At 38.0% G+C, this 17,698-nt stretch overlaps 1 protein-coding gene across 1 annotated transcript; it reads left to right on the forward strand.

The window, feature by feature from the left end:
- Positions 1 to 3,454: 3,454 nt before the first annotated feature.
- Positions 3,455 to 17,230, forward strand: LOC140926689 (phosphatidylinositol glycan anchor biosynthesis class U protein-like). Its single transcript, XM_073376402.1, has 12 exons — positions 3,455 to 3,590; positions 5,648 to 5,712; positions 6,732 to 6,803; positions 7,766 to 7,828; positions 8,972 to 9,075; positions 9,475 to 9,575; positions 10,569 to 10,666; positions 11,653 to 11,804; positions 13,986 to 14,129; positions 15,015 to 15,139; positions 15,697 to 15,839; positions 16,691 to 17,230. The coding sequence occupies exons 1-12, from the start codon at positions 3,455 to 3,457 to the stop codon at positions 16,802 to 16,804; spliced, it is 1,317 nt and encodes a 438-aa protein (XP_073232503.1). The 3' UTR covers positions 16,805 to 17,230.
- The last annotated feature ends 468 nt before the right edge of the window (positions 17,231 to 17,698 follow it).

Consider the following 17,698-nt stretch of genomic DNA (forward strand, 5'->3'; position numbering starts at 1 on the left):
AAAGGAACATGCTCTAACTTTCAATCTCTCTTTTTTGATATTTTTCTGTTTGTTCGTGTTCAAGTTTTACCTGAAAGTATGTATGATTGAGTGAACTGTTATATATTGCTGTTTTCCGGCTTTGTATTGACTGACTAGAAACCTAAGGAACATGATGTTTAATAGCCGAATAATTATCTATAGCCAAAAGCAAATTCCAACCAAAGGCCGGATGCAAGTGAATGACACGACTCTTTAGTTATTGACTTAATCTTAAACACGACGATTTCAGCATTTTACTAAAATCACTAAAAATGTAATAGGAGAAAAGGAAACAAAAATTAAGCTAATGAATCAAGAAACACTAAGATACTCAAATCTATAGCAATACAAGGAGCAAGGCACCCTCAAATTGTTGGCACCGTACTGGCGACTTATGGAGGCGGCAATAGCCATTCACACGATCCAAAATAACAATGTTTTCCTCGCATGAGATTGGCACCGCTTATTTTTCCGTTGTGTCTTTATTGAAAATGGCGGAAAAATAAAAACTGCAATTCTTTGCCGTCAGCAGGTCAGAGTTTAAGAGTAAAATGCAAGGTGCAGTGCCGAAGATTGATATATAAAGAGATAAATCGTCATCTGAAAAAAAAAAATAGTGAAACAAGAATAAAAGCACAAAAGCAAAAGTAACTTATTCTCACCACCTTCAATACTCATCAACAGACATGAATATAAGCCAACATTAACACTTACTTCTCACTGAGGACAAAATGTTGGCTTAGGGGAGGGGTAAGTGGGCAGTTTCCTAGAAACGTATAATGATCCAAATAGTCACTGTTCACAGGTGTGGACAGCAATACATTCACACGCATTGAAAAGGCAGTGCACTGCTTCATGCCTGGGGGCTGGGAGGGTGAGTCGCTGACTGCCCTCTGAGATGTTATGAGACAAATGCACAAACCATAGGCAGAACGGTCGTAATATATACAACGCTAGGAATTGTGGGATATCTATTGTTATAAAAATATTCTTGCTTTATTTCCGGTATTTTGGCGAAACTTTTTTCTTTGCATTTTTGTGCAGTCCTTTCTCTTCTTACAGGGTCTTGAAGGGGAGGGCGGAGTACTGATCCCGCAATCCCGCTCCTTTTCCCCGAAAATCCCGCATCCCGCACTTTTTTAATCGCTTTCCTGAATCCTTTTTTTTCTCCAAAATACATACCTTAAAAAAGACCAATTGCTGCAAAAGCCAATAAATGTAGGATGTAGATTGATGTTTCGATTGATATCTTAAATTTACGCGTGTTTTAAGGCCATGGCAAAAAAGAAATTGCTTTTCTTAGCTCAGTATGACAGAGCGCTCTAAAGTCACATGGAAGGATATGATCCAAATTTCTTCAATCGAAGTTATTGAATTAGATAAGTTACGTTTTGTTGATTTTAATTTTTTAAGAGCTCTACCATAGGCGTACGGGCCCGGGGGGCGAGGGGGGCTGCAGCCCCCCCAAATTTTGGGCAACTCAGAGTTTTTGGGCAGCGAGAGAAAATTTGGGCAAAGTCAGTTTTTAACGACGTCGCCATGATGAAGACCTGAATATTAACCTGAAGTCGACGTAATAATCCAGTTACATCACAGCGGTTGCCTAGCATGTGATGAGTAATTTACATCTTTGCAGTTTTTTCAATGTTGGGCACTATGCTACACTGCACTAGCTGGAATGGGCTATTTCCAGTCGTGAATTGATTAAAATAAACTTTCGCATAACTTTCAAGAATCATCTCCACTCGAAGAACAGTGTATGGCAGATAGCATTAGCAGTGGGTATGAAAATGAAGAAGTGGCTGACTACTGAATTCTCAGTTTGAATTAGTATAGGTAATAGCATGATTTGTAGTGATATTTGGCATAAATACCACGAGTGATATTTCGAAATTGTTATACGTACCACTGCTCTAAGCCAATCAAATTGCAGAAATTTCTCATGTAGTAGTATAGCGAGAAGAATCTTAATTCTTTTAAAAAATCCATCGAGCGGTTTAAAATTATTCACTAATTTGTTAAAGTAGACCGAAATGTTCGCAAAACCGCTAACAAGAGTGCCTGGATACATACTAATCAAATCCTTCTTTCGATTCTAGCAATCAAGTAGAGCTAGGCCACGATCTTTCACACATGTTTTTAAAAAGATTAAAACTACTATGAGGTGAAATTGCATGTCAAAAGCTCTTCGTTTTCTACAGATAACGGCCAGACATGAAGATTTTCCTTTTCTTACCGTATTTCTAATAATAAAAACTTCTTTCCACAATATATGAACGATTTTGTAAGGTTCCCCGTGCCGAGAATTATGGCTGAGGTAAAATAGGTAATGGGGTCATTTCGTTGCCATGACAACTCCGATGTCATTACAGCCCTGATGATGAAAAATTGTCATCTTAATACAACTGTGGTCGCAATTTTTCCACATGTTTGTTTACGGCGACGTAGTTTATGCTCGACATGCTATTGACCCTGGAAAACTGTATCGAGCCACTTTCATATGCCAGGACGACCTATGTTGTTGTAATATAGAGTACTAAAGTGTGACGTCATAAAAATGAAATTTCTGAAATTATGGGATTTGTTAGGATATTCTGAAAGAACAATTTCCAAGAGGCCTACTTGCCAAAAATGAGCATTTCGGGGCAAATTGTCTCTGAGATCGTAGCCCAGTTATGCTTACAAAATTCCATACAAACCCTTCTAAATTTTTTTGGGTCGACCCAAGAAAAAATTAGAAGGGTTTGTATGGAGTTTTCTGAGTATAACTGGGCTACGATCTCACAGACAATTTGCCCCGAAATGCTTATTTTTGGCAAGTAGGCCTCTTGGAAATTGTTCTTTCAGAATATCCTGACAAATCCCATAATTTCAGAAATTTCATTTTTATGACGTCATCACTTTAGTACTCTATGGCGCTCATTTCTTTTCGACTCTTTCGTAAAAATTTGGGCAACTTGAAAGAATTTTTTGGGCAAATGGTTTACCGCCCCCCCTGGCGAAAAAAATTCCCGTACGCCTATGAGCTCTACTTACAGGCTCTGTGAGTAGCTCTATTAAAACGTTTTTTCACCTTTTTTCGAATAACCGCCTCCTTTCCTTTTCTGTTCGTCACACGGGCAAGGCATTCGATTCCGTTTCTGGTTTATAGAGGATTTTTCAAAGTTTGTCTGCACCCACATTAATCCAAGAAGAAGGAAAAAACGAGAAAGGTTTCTCTTCAGTCATTTGAAGTCATCCGTATCTCCATAATAATGTGGTAGATTTTTCCTCATATAGATTTAGCCTAATGACATTTCATTTCGATGAAAAAAAAATTGCAGGCTCGACCAAGTCTACCAAGTTCGTAGCTCCTTTTTAAAGAGAGCGCGAGAAACTGGGAACTAAAATCCGAAAAAGTCGCGTGCGACTAAGCACTAGCATTAAATCCAAGATGGCGGATTTAAGGAGAGTATTTTCCCTCTTCTTTTTGGCCTTCATTTCGCGCCTCTTCCTCATATACAGTCCCGTTAAAGACTGGTTCATCAACCGAATAGAGCTTTCTACACCACTGAATGCATGGAACAGAGGTAAACTTGGGTTTGAAAATAACGATAACTACAATCAGCTGTACAATCATCGTCAAAAGTGTTGGGAAGGTTGCCCTTTTTACCTCTTCTTTTCCTTTCTCCCCCCGCCCCGGGCCCAATGTTGATCAAAACGTTAATGTTTGCGGGCGTAATTGTTCTGTTATATCCCAACATTGAATAGGGGGGACGGGGGATATTTAGCAAAAGAGAAAACTCTCTTTTTTTCAGGATTAAAATGGACTACTGTTAAGTTGTACAACCTTTCCAACTACTTTTATCTGTGATTGTAGTTTTCAAAGATGAGTGTGCAAGTTGTGAGCAGTAGCTGCAATTGTCAAAATGGGCAATAACAAAAAGATAGGTTGAAACTGTGACCATGGGGGAAACAATTACAAATACATGAGAAAGATATCAACAGGAACATAGCTTCCTTCTCAGTACTCCATCTTTCCCGGGTGTATTACGAACCAATTTAATGACAAGCTCCCAGTTTATAGCTTGGTAACTCAATTGGTTAAAGAGAGCTGGGTTACCGGTTATCTCGCCCCCAAGTCATTTTGCCCTGGTTACTTAGCCCTTCTATTCTAGAACGGGGAATAACTATTATGTTTGAAGCATGCTTGCTTTGGTTTATGGCTTAAAGAACAGGGAATATTACATTTGAAGCACACTAAATGACATGAAAATGGGGGCTAAGTAACCGGGGCGAAATGTCCAGTTACTAAGCAGTCACAGACGTCAGTGTTCGAATCCCTGTTATTTAAAGGGGCTATGTCAGCTGGAGAGCATACGCTCTGAGGTTATGCAAATTACTTTCAACTGTCACAATCCTATTGTTTTTAATGCGTGACTTTCTCCATGTTCTCTGTCACGTCCAAGGCTCCAAAGTCTTTGTTTTGATCTTAGGGAAACATAACATACATTATCGCGCAAAATTGTTCGATCATGCCAAATCACTGCGACGTCGAGGAAAACAGAACCAAGCATCATTGGTATACTACTCCACTATAAGCAGTCCGTTGATAAAAAGGGAAAGTAAACTCTGCTATTTTCCAAAAATATGCTCGAACACAAACAGTTCAAAAACGTGGCATTTACAGGATCTAACTCGTACTAAGCTGCCTCTCTAAGTCCGTTGAGAACAATCTGGACGGGCAAACGGTCGTGTTTATCTTTGCCGTGAATCCAGATAAATACAAGAAGGAATCTAGCCGAATTTTATAATGTTTCCTTCGCCAGGAGTTTAGTTTCGTCACGAAACTCATGGCCTGATTCTCTTGTAATCGTTTACAAAAAACGGCCGCCGCCAACTCGATAGCCGCTTCATTATATGTCCAAATACTTTGAGCACAAGAAAAATCCAAGAGCCAGCAGCCTCTAAAATAACTCAATAAAAAGGTTCTGTGAACTATAGGGAAGATTCCATCAAAGATTCCATCACTCATTGTGGAGTAGGCGTCATTAACTCTGCCATTACAATGGCCGCTGATAAGAGGACACAGTAAATCCACGTAAAAACATTCCACAGGCAAACAATTTCAAAATAACGCCAAAAAATTATTCTGTAATCACCATAGAATGATTCTTAATACAAAACTTCGCTAACTATCGAACGATGGCTGAGATTTAGACAGATAAAAACAGCCTTCCAAAATCTCCGACACAACTTGAAAAAGTCGGGCCATCTTTTTCAAGTTTGTTTTCATTGGCTCGGGCATGCATGAGGGGTGACATAGCCCCTTTAAAGCCTGAAAAAAATTTTTCAGGCTTTCTCTTCGCAACTGCATGAGTTGCGTATTTCACAATGATGATCTTCTCTTCATTTATTTCTGATACATTACTAGATTGATTTAAATCAATTTTGATCTGTTTTTATTGAGTCTCAAGTATCAGTTAGCTACATCCTGACTGATAGTATAATTGTTTATCGATATACACTATTTTTATCTTCAGCGCATAAATTTACTAAAATGTTGTAAATTGAAAGAACTGCATCTTTCTTTTTTGCTTTCATGACTTGACTTATTTTTAAGTAAACTTGTCAATGTATTTTACAGTTCAAGAAGGCCTCTCTCTTGTTAAACTTGGAGTTTCACCTTACTCTGGAGATATTGTACACGAGGTGAGATAGATCTTAAAAGAGGAATAAAATTTGTGAAATCCTATTTCAGCTGTTGATAGTTCTATCTTTCTTCATTTAGCAATTTAAGCAAAAGTAACTTATGTACCAGTCAATTCCACACCCCCCCTCCCCCCCCCCGCACACCCAAGGCATTTGACTTTTTCGAAAAATTTTGGTCAAATTCACCAGTATCTTGGCAGTTTAGGTGGTCAAATGCTCCACCGGCTAGGGTTTCAAAAATTTTCAAATCCCACACCCACCACCGACTATTCAAAAGTTTTCCCTTGCATCAAACTGTCTTTTCAAATGTAAATATCCTACTAAACACAACCCAAATATCTTAAGTCTTGGAAAGCTGTCTTATGGAGGTTTGTTCATTTCAATAAAACTGATGGTTTATTCCTGTAAGCCCACATTTAACTGGCTTTTCCAAAGGCTCTCAAATGCTCTGAAATTGCAGTGAATATAAGAGCATTGACCTGTGGCATATACTAAATGTAGAGAGAATTTCTAAATCCTTTTGCTTGGGATGCTGACCAGCGTTTTGACATGAAAGTCAAATGCATGACTAGGCAGGCCTCAGTTTGGTCAAATTCCTCTCTGTATGGCACAAACGCCAGTCAAATAATGCCCAAGATATTGGAAAGCTGTCTTATGGAGGTTTGTTCATTTCAATAAAACTGATGGTTTATTCCTGTAAGCCTACATTTAACTGGCTTTTCCAAAGGCTCTCAAATGCTCCAAAATTGCAGTGAATATAAGAGCATTGACCTGTGGCATATACTAAATGTAGAGAGAATTTCTAAATCCTTTTGCTTGGGATGCTGACCAGCGTTTTGACATGAAAGTCAAATGCATGACTAGGCAGGCCTCATTTGGGTCAAATTCCTCTCTGTATGGCACAAACGCCAGTCAAATAATGCCCAAGATATGCCAGGGGGATGGGCAGTTTTGGAATTGACTGGTATGCTACTCTAAAATAGCGTTGCTTTATCTCAGTTTTGTTTGTTTTTTACCAGACACCACTGGTGCTAGCAACATTTCTTGGAGTACAGGAAGTATCAGAAACACTTTTTCCTGCTGTGTTTGTGGTGAGTTGGAACACATTATTTAAGACAAAGTACACCTATTATTGTACAGAAGACTTAAGAAATAAAACAGGACATTAACTTTGTTAATTTAAACATACCATCACAAAGTCATCATTTCATGGACTATATCCATGGCAACACTCAAAAGCCATTAAATTTTGCATACTTAATCGCGTGACTTCTACAATGATATTCATCCTATCTGGTGTACTGTAGCACTGGGAACATTGACATACTGTCAGCTGAAGGTTTTTTTTACCTTCAATTAGGAAAGTTTTATTATTGCACACAGTTGACAATGAAGTGTCTGCATTAGTTAGTTTAACTTTCTATGAGAATCTGTTGATCAGCCAAAAACCAAGTGTCTATTGTTCACATCAGAGGGGTGTCCATATTAAGGAAGTTGGATATTTTTAGAAAATTGTAAGGGCTTTCCTTAGGGACGATGGCTGTCTTTACACTAGGCTGTTAAGTAAGACTTAAGAGCTACTAAGTTTTACTTAACCAAAAGTGCACGTGTGAAGGCCTAAGTAAAATCTCAAGTAACTTTACTTCACATCTCATCAAAGTCGGAAAGTTGAAACGATTCAAGAAAGTGTCAAGAGACTTGAAAACTATCCTTAAGGCCGACATAGCCAACTTGCGGTTTCTAAGCTTTGAGAAAGGCGAAGCATGTCAATCAATCTTAATTATGTTGCATGGGAAAATAGGCTTAAGGTAAACCTGAAGTAAAAAAGATAGGTTGTGTGTGAAGCTTTCTTTTACTTAAAGAATTTAAAATTTACTTGTCTTGAAATATTTCTTAGGTTATTTAGGTGCTAATGTAAAGACTACCAATGAGAACTCTTGGGTTTGACTATATTTACTTTTATATTGCGCATGATATTGAAGTGATGTGTTTAAAGGTTTTCCCCACTGGCCTGTGCAGTTTTTTGTATTTATATAGTTTTCTTCACATGTAGGTGGGTGACTTGATAATTGGATGGCTCCTTTACAGGCTAGCTTGCCTTCACTCCAACATGCTGGTATGATCATTTAACACTCAAATTGTTTAATGATTGGTTATTATGAATATAAGAAGTATATTTTGAAAGAAATTTAAAAGGCAACAAGCACTAAGACTTCTTATAGTAGTTGAAAGTACAGTCAATGCCTGATAACTGGAGCCTTCCAGGGAAATCAAAAAAAGTTCAAGTTATCGGTAGTTCAAAGCAATAACTGAAAATGAGGAAGTACATGTAAGGAAATGGGATAGGAAAGCAGTGGAAGTACCATGCAAAGTTTACTCCAGGGGAAACAAGAAATACAATGATATTTGAAAAACAAAGTTTGATTACTATACAGAGCTGGACACTGTACTTGAAGTGGACTGAAAAAAGGTATAAAAGACAAAGAATACATGTACATTATTGGCACGGATGTTTTTGATCAAATTCAATGTTTGTGTTTAAAAGAAAGAGATGGTCAATTTTAAGTTTAGTCAACAAATAAGAAATTTATAAAGTTTTCATTATTACAAATATTTGGGAAAAAAATAAGTCCTGGACAAGAACATTGCCCATGAACATTCAGATACCAGTCAGCAGGGCTAATAGGAGCTTGTAGCTTGTAGGGCAGGTCAAATTTAAACCTAAGGGTCCAGGCAAGACTACTCTAATAAAATCATAAACTAAGACAAGGAAGAAGTGGTTCTGGGCAAACAAAATGTAAGAGTTGCTTGCCCAAAGGACAAACTGGAATTCAAGTTTTTTTTCAAGCCCTGTTTAGGCATTGTATCCATGATCTAACTGTTGCAGACACATTTAATGATGATTTCTTTTCAGTCTTGTCAAGCTGAAATGGTTTTGTCTTGTTAGTCCCAGAGGCTCAGGGATATTGGCAACTGATGTTCCTGTAAAAATAAGCAGAATCCTTTTTTTAAGAAATGGACCATAATAAGTTTTGAGGTGGCGGGATTGGTCCATGACAAAAAAAATTTGCACTAGAAAATTAGGGGAAAAAATTGTGCAAATCCCATCTACTCTTGGAATTCTTCCACTCTTCTCTCCCCCATCAAAAATTAAATAGTCCATTCCTAATAGATAGTCTTACATACTCTTTTTTTGACTGGTCATGTTTGTATGACCTCATTAATCACAGTGTTGTTGTTTTCGTTGGTCTTTTCACAGTTAAGTGATCAGACAGCAAATTTAAAATTCTTTGCCAAGTCTGTTGAGCCAATTTTAATCAAGCAGGAAGCAGTGAACAACATTCCTCTTCTAGTATCATCTGTGTAAGTTTGCTTTCTCCTCCACAACAAGAAAACATAGAGTAACCATAATCCTGAAATAAGGGCGTGATTTTTTTTTTTGTGAAGGATATATGAGAATAATTTTAAATGTTTCTTGATGCACTGCAAATAAACAGTACTCAAAATAATGTGAATAATTTTGCATTTTTGTTAGTTTTCTTTGAATGTCAAGAAGACAATTCTCTGCAATTTATGAAGTGCCAAGATCAAAGTTACCAGATTTTGTGACAAAAAAAAAAACTAAGAAAATTTTGGGGCTAGTAAACAAAGTTTAAGATCTATAATAATTATTTGCTTACAAACTGGTGATAATTTATTGTGAAAAATATTATTATAATAGGTATCTTGTTGACACACTATTATTTCTTTGTTGTTTTGTAGTTATTTGTTAAACCCCTATACTATTGGCTCTTGTGTAGCACATTCCACTGTGATGTTCACTAACTTGGCAGTCACAACTGCACTCTATTGTGCTCTAAAAGGTTGGTTTATTTCCTCATTCCCCAGAAGTCAGTAATAATTACTGTAATTAAATTGAATTTATCATCCTTGCCAGCTATGTTGTAGTATCCTATGTAGTCTAGGTGGACTGTTAAATGAGGACACAATTAAAAGCCTAGGAGACATACATACATACTTACATACATACGTACATCTACATGTACTTTATTTAACCTCAAATTTAGAGTGGCCAAAGATAAGCTTCAGTGTAGTACATGCATCTTCAAGTTACAAGACAAGAATAGTATAGTTATAAATGCTACTAAAATTGTGAAATTAATTACAACATTCTAAACTTTTAAACTACTGAAAATAGTCATACTGTAGAATCTTGTGCTGGAAATCAGAATAGTTAGAAAAAAATCTGAAAGAGAGCTCCAAAGTTTTGAAGCCATATAGGAAAAGGAATTCGGACCATAAGTAGTAGTTTTTGGAGACAGTAGAGACAAAACATAATTACCGGGTAGACTGTAGGATGTAGACCAGAGAATACTGGTAGGTGTTACCTTATTGAACAAAGAGAAGAACTAATTTAGAACAAATCTAAATTGTTTTAATGATGGTTTCAAACTCCAGACTCAGTTCAAAATTGTCTCTGTTTGCATTGTTTCTTTTGTTTTTGTCGTTATTGTTGCTCATGCTGTTTTAATAAACATTTTTGTGTCAAAAGTAATCACAGTTGATGCAACAGTATTACAATCAAACCTCTTCTCACAGACACCTCTACAACCAAGACTCCTCCATTATGAACATTTCTCATTTTTGTTAGGATACAGAACTTTATAGAAATAGCTTATCTTAACAGAAGAAGCACCTCTACAAATACAAAGGCTTTGAGCTGTCCCTTGTAGGTTTCACAGTTCATAATTTATAGATGCTTAAAAGCATTGATGAAATGCAACTGTAGAAGATGGATTGCAGCTACAGGTTATCAGCCGTAACATTTAAATGTATATGATTGTTTTGCATTGTAGGGAATATTCTTGTCAGCACTCTTGGAGTTGCCTTTGGTGCTTATCATTCTTTGTATCCTATAACGTTACTGCCACCTGTTATCCTTATAGTGATCAAGGTAAATGCATTTTCATGAGAAATACAAACTATCATTAATTTTATTACATGTAGTTCGAAACTGTGTTAAGAAGAAAATAGTCAAAACTTATGTTGTTGGTTTAACAGCATCCTCGGAGGCCCAGGGTAGAATAGTTGGCTCAGCAGAAACGGCGCCACAAAAGTTTTCAAGCACGGGCAGAGCTTTCGTGGCACCGTTTGTGGCAACCCGACTATCTTCCCCTGGGGCTCCGAGGTTGGTTTGACACATGTTTGACAACTACATTCCAAAAACCAATCTCGTTCCCAGCGGTAACGTGGACCCTGGGATTGACATTTTCCTTCAATCCAAAAGTTACCACTAAAAACCCATTCACCATTTAAGAAATCGAAGAAAACTGAGCCTAGTTGACTTTTGCAAAATTTGCCAATAATTGACTGATGCTTCCCTTGTAACCATCCCAGAAACAATTGCGGGACGCATTCCCTAGAAACCATCCCAGAAACAATTGCGGGACGCATTCCCGCCCCAGTTCCCTTTTCGTTATTTCTAAAATGGTCGGGGGGTACTCCCTTATGAAGGGGGCAGGGATGCTCGTCATCTCGCTTAATTAGGGGTGTAAATTTCGGATTTTGGTCTTACTTAGGATGTTCTGTAATCATGTAAGTTTGGGCTACGCCCAGATTGGTGTCTTTTAGTGGTTTAATTCAAAACTTCCGAAGAGCCTTCCCGCCCCTTTCATATGGGAGTCCCCCCCGGGGGGGGGGGGGTAAAATGGCAAACTGAGTTCAAAAACGCCGACGGTTAAAGTCACTTTGGGTCTGCTTGTGGTCACCTTATGTCTTTTAACAATAAAACAGGGAAATATATCCCAGCCTTTACAATTGATTAACGACCCTTTAAAAATATGGCTTTGCTGTGTAATCCTTATAAGAACGATATTTTTTCAGTCCTCTATGTTAGTTTGAACAATAGCTTATAAGTATAATTATTCTTCTGCATTTTAGGTTCGGTCAATTGATGCTGAATCCAACAAGAAGTCACTTGTGTTTGTTAGTAAAGTTATTGCTTCATTCGTAACGTGGATGGTTCTTTTGCTTGGAATGTCCTACCAAGTGTTTCAGTCCTGGGATTTTCTTACAGCTACACATGGATTAATGTGAGCTTCTATCAACATTCATTTCTTTTAAAATGACTTGGGTTTTTTAGCAACCATCCTGGCACTGCGTTTGGGCTTTTGGTTCTCCGATTCAAATGCAGAGATTATTCAAAGCTTTTTTAAGATAACGCGCAGTGCATTGCAGTTTGCTGGTGAATGGATAAAGTACGTGAATACTTGTAAAGCTTTTTAACCCATTCATTCTTGGCTTTGAGCAAAGTCAAGGTTGACGAAAAAAGTTCGAATTTCTTATAAAAAACAAAGATCCATGAAAGTATGGGATAGGTTTGAACAGTAAAGGCATTTTTGCTCTTGCTGGAATGGAAAACATAAGCTGAATTTGGATCACTCGTCGATGGAACCAGTAGACTAGTGGCGCAGGGTACATATAATCACAATTCGCTTCAAGCTCCGACTGTTTCTAGCCTGAAATTCATCCGATTGCTTTGAGTCGTTTTCTCCTCTCAACAAAGTCTGAATCGACCGGACGTTAATGCCGTCCAGTGACGTCACTCACTACCCGAAAACCGGGTAGTGATTTTGATTGGTTGATTGTCTAAACATTGGCATAATTATGTATAATTATGAAAAATTTTAGCGGGGTTCTCGCTTAAGGTGGCTGAATACAGTTTTGCGGGTGGTCAGCGGTAACTCGCGTGACCGCGCGTGTTACAAACTTGGCGGCGAAAAAGCAATGGTACACAGAAGACGATTTCTCAAAATCTACTCATTAAAATTTTGTGATATTTAGCACAATTTTTATTTTTATCGTATTTTAGATAATGAAAACTTTAAAATGGAAGTTTAACAGACGAACTTCGTGACACATTTAATAATAACAATACAATTATATTATTGATTATCTAAAAGTCCGTCTGTTAAAATTTGATCAAATAAGTTTCAAATGGTAATGATTAGTTATAGTAAGCTGTGTGCAAGTTTATAGGAAAATCTAATGAGCGAATTTTATGTAAACTGAACAAAAGTGACATTTTAAGGTTGTATTCAATCATTCATGTTGCCATGGAAACTACGAAAACGTCAAATTTTACCTGTCAATCAAAATCTTTCATCAGTATATTTTTCACTTGCCAAGTTTCAGCTTGTGAGCTGCAACCTTTCTCTTGCCATGATTTGGCAAATGACATACACTCACAAAGTGCCAAAACTGTGTTCAGCCACCTTAATATTCAGCGGATCGCATCCCAGCCATTCTTTCGTTTAGTTCAAACATTTCGATAAGCTTAATCTTTATCTTAAACAGCAAAATTGCCCTTGTTTTCGAAACTGAAATCCTAAATTGAACTGCGAATGAAGAATCATTGTGGAGAGTCGGTAGGTTTTTCATTTAGAGCCGCTTTGTGGTTTCGGCGGCCGGTGATTTTGCTTACGCGAACTTTTCTGAGATCAATGTTATAATTCGACTTTCTTGCTATTTTTACCGTCAAGTGTAATGATTCTGTTAGCTTTTCTTTCTTGTTTCCTTGTTTTTTTTCTTCGTTAAGGACCAAATAGCTTCTTTTCAATTAAAGCAAATCATTGTATTTTTGAACTAAGTGTTCCGTGTGTGTGCTTATTTCATTGCGTGATTGCGACCGAGTTTGATTATAGAATTTGGTACAACCGGTTCAGAGTTGTACTGCATGCAGTTGATAGTTTGAACGTTAAACATGAATTACGATCGAAAAAAATAAAGCAGTTATGTATCATGCAGTCATTTCCAAACGATATTTCTCGGTTTGCCACTTGAAAATCGTGTTTTACTTTTTGCATGAATTACAGCAAAGTCAAGGAGAAGTGACGTCACTGGACAGCATTAACGGCCGGTCGATTCAGACGTTACTGAGGGAGTAATAACGACTCGAAGTAATCGGATGAAATGCAGGCTATTTTTCAGCTTGAAGGTTTTAGTTTTGTGACAAATTGGTTCTATCGAGGAATTATCCACATTCAGCGACACGTGAAACAGATTCGACACATGTGCAATGCGACGTTAAAACCAGGCGTTAGTTCCAAGAAATCGCTCAAAATTGTGTCCCCAAAAATTGTAAGCTAAGAAGCGTAAGGCAAGTTATAGCGGTTAGTATTTCGTGTTCTTCATTGTGTTTATAAACAAAAGGTACAAAATGCTATACTTTATGATAAGTTTAATCTGACTATTGTCTGTTGTTTATTCCCCAGTTTACAGGTCTCTGATCTGACGCCTACCATGGGTCTCTTCTGGTATTTCTTCACTGAGATGTTTGAACATTTTAGGAATTTTTTTCTTTGGGTTTTTCAATTGAATGCTTTCTTCTACTGCATTCCGCTGACCATCAAATTAAGGTACGACATAAAAAGTAAATTCATTTAATAGTGGAACATACAGTGAGTATGGTTATGTAATAGCTGCTGATCGTGCGTACTGGGACCCGTTTCTAGAAAGTCACTATTCACTTTTCGGGCCTGAAGCCTATTTCTTTTTTGCCCGAAGCCCGAAATCAAAGTCTAACGGAAAAGCTGGCTAACAAAGCAGTTCATTTACCCGTTTTTAACCGACTGGTTTATAATTTTAACTGCAAATCTATTGAAACCATTATTGAACCTTGGTCTTTGTAAACAAAACAGCTTTGCAGGCCTGGAAATTACCCCGACTTTCGAGGAACGGGCCCCTGAAAGCCATATTGTAGCTCCCTAACAAGATCGTTTATTGCTCTGCTTGCAAAACCAACAAAACTGTCGTTCTCTGCACCAAATGCGTTATATAAACATAAAACAGCTTTCGGAGACCGAAAATAAACGAGACTTTTGAGGAACGAACCTTACATGCCCATGCAGCAGATCTTTCGCATGGAGCGACGGCTTTTCTTGGCTTTTGTGTTTTTTCATCAGTGCGGGGTTAAAAAGTTTAGCACGAATAAAGTTTCGTTACAACACTCAGTGAAAATAGACGCGGTCGAGTTTATTTTTGCTTCTCTTTCTTACCCGAAACGTTTTCATCGGATATTCCGGTTTCCTTGCCTTCTCAACAACCAACACCAAATTCGAGTTCGATCGCGAACGAACGAACAAATGTGAAAAGAGTTATTAAGAGAGCTCTTAAGTAAGTGCTTCAAGAGTAATGAAATTGCATTTACATTTATTTCATTTCTTATTTGTATGCTTTCTTATATTATGTAGTTTTTTGAGGCTATTTTTTATTGCTGAATCCTTTTTTGTCGTTATTTGCAGGGATAACCCAACATTTCTTGCGTGTATGCTATGTTCAGTGATGGCCATCATGAAGTCGTATCCTTGTCTGGGTGACGCCGCTGTTCCATTAGCTCTTCTTGCACTTTGGATGCACATCTTTCCTTGTAAGTATACATTTTCGATTGTGCAGCTATTTGTTCAAATAGTTACCGGCAGCTTTTTACTCTTAAAATCCAAGGCCAATCAAAGGTTTCAACGAAGTAATATGATGTTACCATTCAAATTAAAGCTTTTAAACGGAATGTTTGCACATTGCTTTTTATTGCTTTACGTTTTTGGTCCATTATTAGAAGGGAGAGAGTTCAGTAAAGCACAGATTATAACTCACTCGGAACAACACGTGCTAAGCACGTGAAACGTGAAAACCGCGTGCACGAGGAAGCACGAAGAAGAGAGAAGCCATCAATTTAATATCTCGGAGCAACGATCAAATGTCTCGTCGTTCACCATGCCGCTATCTCTGCACATAATTTTTCAAACGATTTACAGTTCATGCATAAATAACTTTACTTCAGCGTATTAAGAGTTATACACCGCTTCAATAAAAAGTCCATAAAGAACGCAATGGAAAGGTCATTCATTACATGGGAATTTTGTAGGATTTTTTGTACTCTATGTGTAACAATCTTCAATGCGAGAGTTCCCTTTTTTCGTTTTTCAGATCTCAGAAACACTCTTCTGATCACTTGTATGCTGCTCTGTAGCTCTTTCTTGGCCCCAGTCTTCTGGCAGCTGTGGATTTATGCGGGAAGTGCGAACGCTAACTTCTTCTTTGCAATCACATTAGCATACTCTACTGCCCAGGTAACATCGGTTCTTATGGTCAGATATTTTACTCCTGTTGGAAATTGTAATGGTGAACGCTTGCCGTATGAAAATCCGATATTACCAGGTCCAAATCTTTGAACAAGGAGTCGCAATCGTCTTGTTATCAAAGGCTTAAATTTTCATAAGGGACTGTTTTTAAAGCCAAATTGTTTTCTCGTAATACTAATATCATCCGAATTGTCAATTTGCGTTTGTACTTTTACTACCAAATTTTTAGAAAATTTTCTCCACGTAAGATTTTGGATTTATAACCAGATGGTTGTTTTAAGTTGGGCAATTGTAAATCTCGTTCAATAATGAGAAGGGGAACAACAAAAAAGCATTCAAATTTAATCGCCTACAGGGAAGAGGCGGATCTAGGGTAACCTCGGGTACTCACCATTTCAAAAGTGGCAAAACCGGAATTTCCGGCTGAAAAGTCAAATAGCTCGCTCCATTCCGTCCGGGAAGGTTCAGAAAAATACGGACTCCGAATTGACGCGACGCAATTTTAGTGTTTTCATTCTGTGTAGCAAATGTGGATATACTTTGTAGTGATTCACACTCCCACCACGTCAAATTTTATCGATTTATCTGTATTATGTTTATGCACAAGATTTTCACCCGGGTGGTATGTGTAAATAGTAAGCACCCCCCGTCTCCAGGGCTCTTCCTTTAGAATAGGGCCCCACCCATTTTCTAAGGGAACGGCTAGGAACGAGTTTGGATCTACCAAAAGGGCTTTAGGGGCCCGGGCCTCCATCTTCTGGCCAAATCCCCTTGCAAAATTGTCAGAAATGTCCTGGAGACATGTATTTTGATTTTTTTTGCTTTGATTTCTTTTTCAGATCCTTCTAACGTCTGATGTTTTATTCGCGTTTCTTCGCCGTGAGTATGATCTTTATCATGGAATATACCCTCCCATCATGCAAGGCAAGCCTGCCAAGATCATCCTACGGTAACCATGGTAACCTTAAGCGAGAGAGGCAAAAATCTGTATGAATTGTTGCAGGAAGCTTGAAGTCTAACTTCTGGGACCTTGTGTAAGAGTCAAACTCTTGTATCGGGATTGTAAAGCGAACAAAAATGAACCGAACCGTACTCTAGCAATGAGCTACGTATAATGCCTGACTTTCTTGCTACAAAGGAAACATGCATTTTTGCAGGGTCTTTGTTACGCCACTTGCTAAACGAACATAACTTTTTACCGCATGATGTCTGATGAGCATCTGTAAATTATTAAGCATCGATAAAGCACGCGATATTGCGAAGGTGATCTGTCGGGGAAGCTGTTTGAATACCAATAGTTTGATGTCCTTTCAGTTAACAGTACCCGTAAAGGGCATGCCGTGTACGTTTATCTACTCGAAAAGAAGTTCAATGCAGAAAATCCGAGCCATGTCCAGCCCTGGCTATGAAATCCAGAGTTTCTTCACTTCTTACTTAGTTCCACACTTCTCGGAGGTGTGGAAGTGTGGAATAGTCCGACAAAGAAAGGATAATGTCACACTTTTCCCCAGTCATGAACCCTTTGTCATTCTTTACTTAGTTCCACACTTCCAGAGGTGTGGAAGTGTGGAATAGTCCGACAAAGTAAGGATATCGTCGCACTTTCCCCCCAGTCATGAACCCTTTGTCATTCTTTACTTAGTTCCACACTTCTCAGAGGTGTGGAAGTGTGGAATAGTCCGACAAAGTAAGGATATTGTCGCACTTTTCCCCCAGTCATGAACCCTTTGTCATTCCTTACTTAGTTCTACACTTCCCAGAGGTGTGGAAGTGTGGAATAGTATGACAAACTAAGGATATTGCCGCACTTTTGCCCCAGTCATGAACCCCTTGTCATTCTTTACCTT

The sequence above is a fragment of the Porites lutea genome, chromosome 2 (assembly GCF_958299795.1).
Source record: "Porites lutea chromosome 2, jaPorLute2.1, whole genome shotgun sequence".
Taxonomy (NCBI): Eukaryota; Metazoa; Cnidaria; class Anthozoa; order Scleractinia; family Poritidae; genus Porites; species Porites lutea.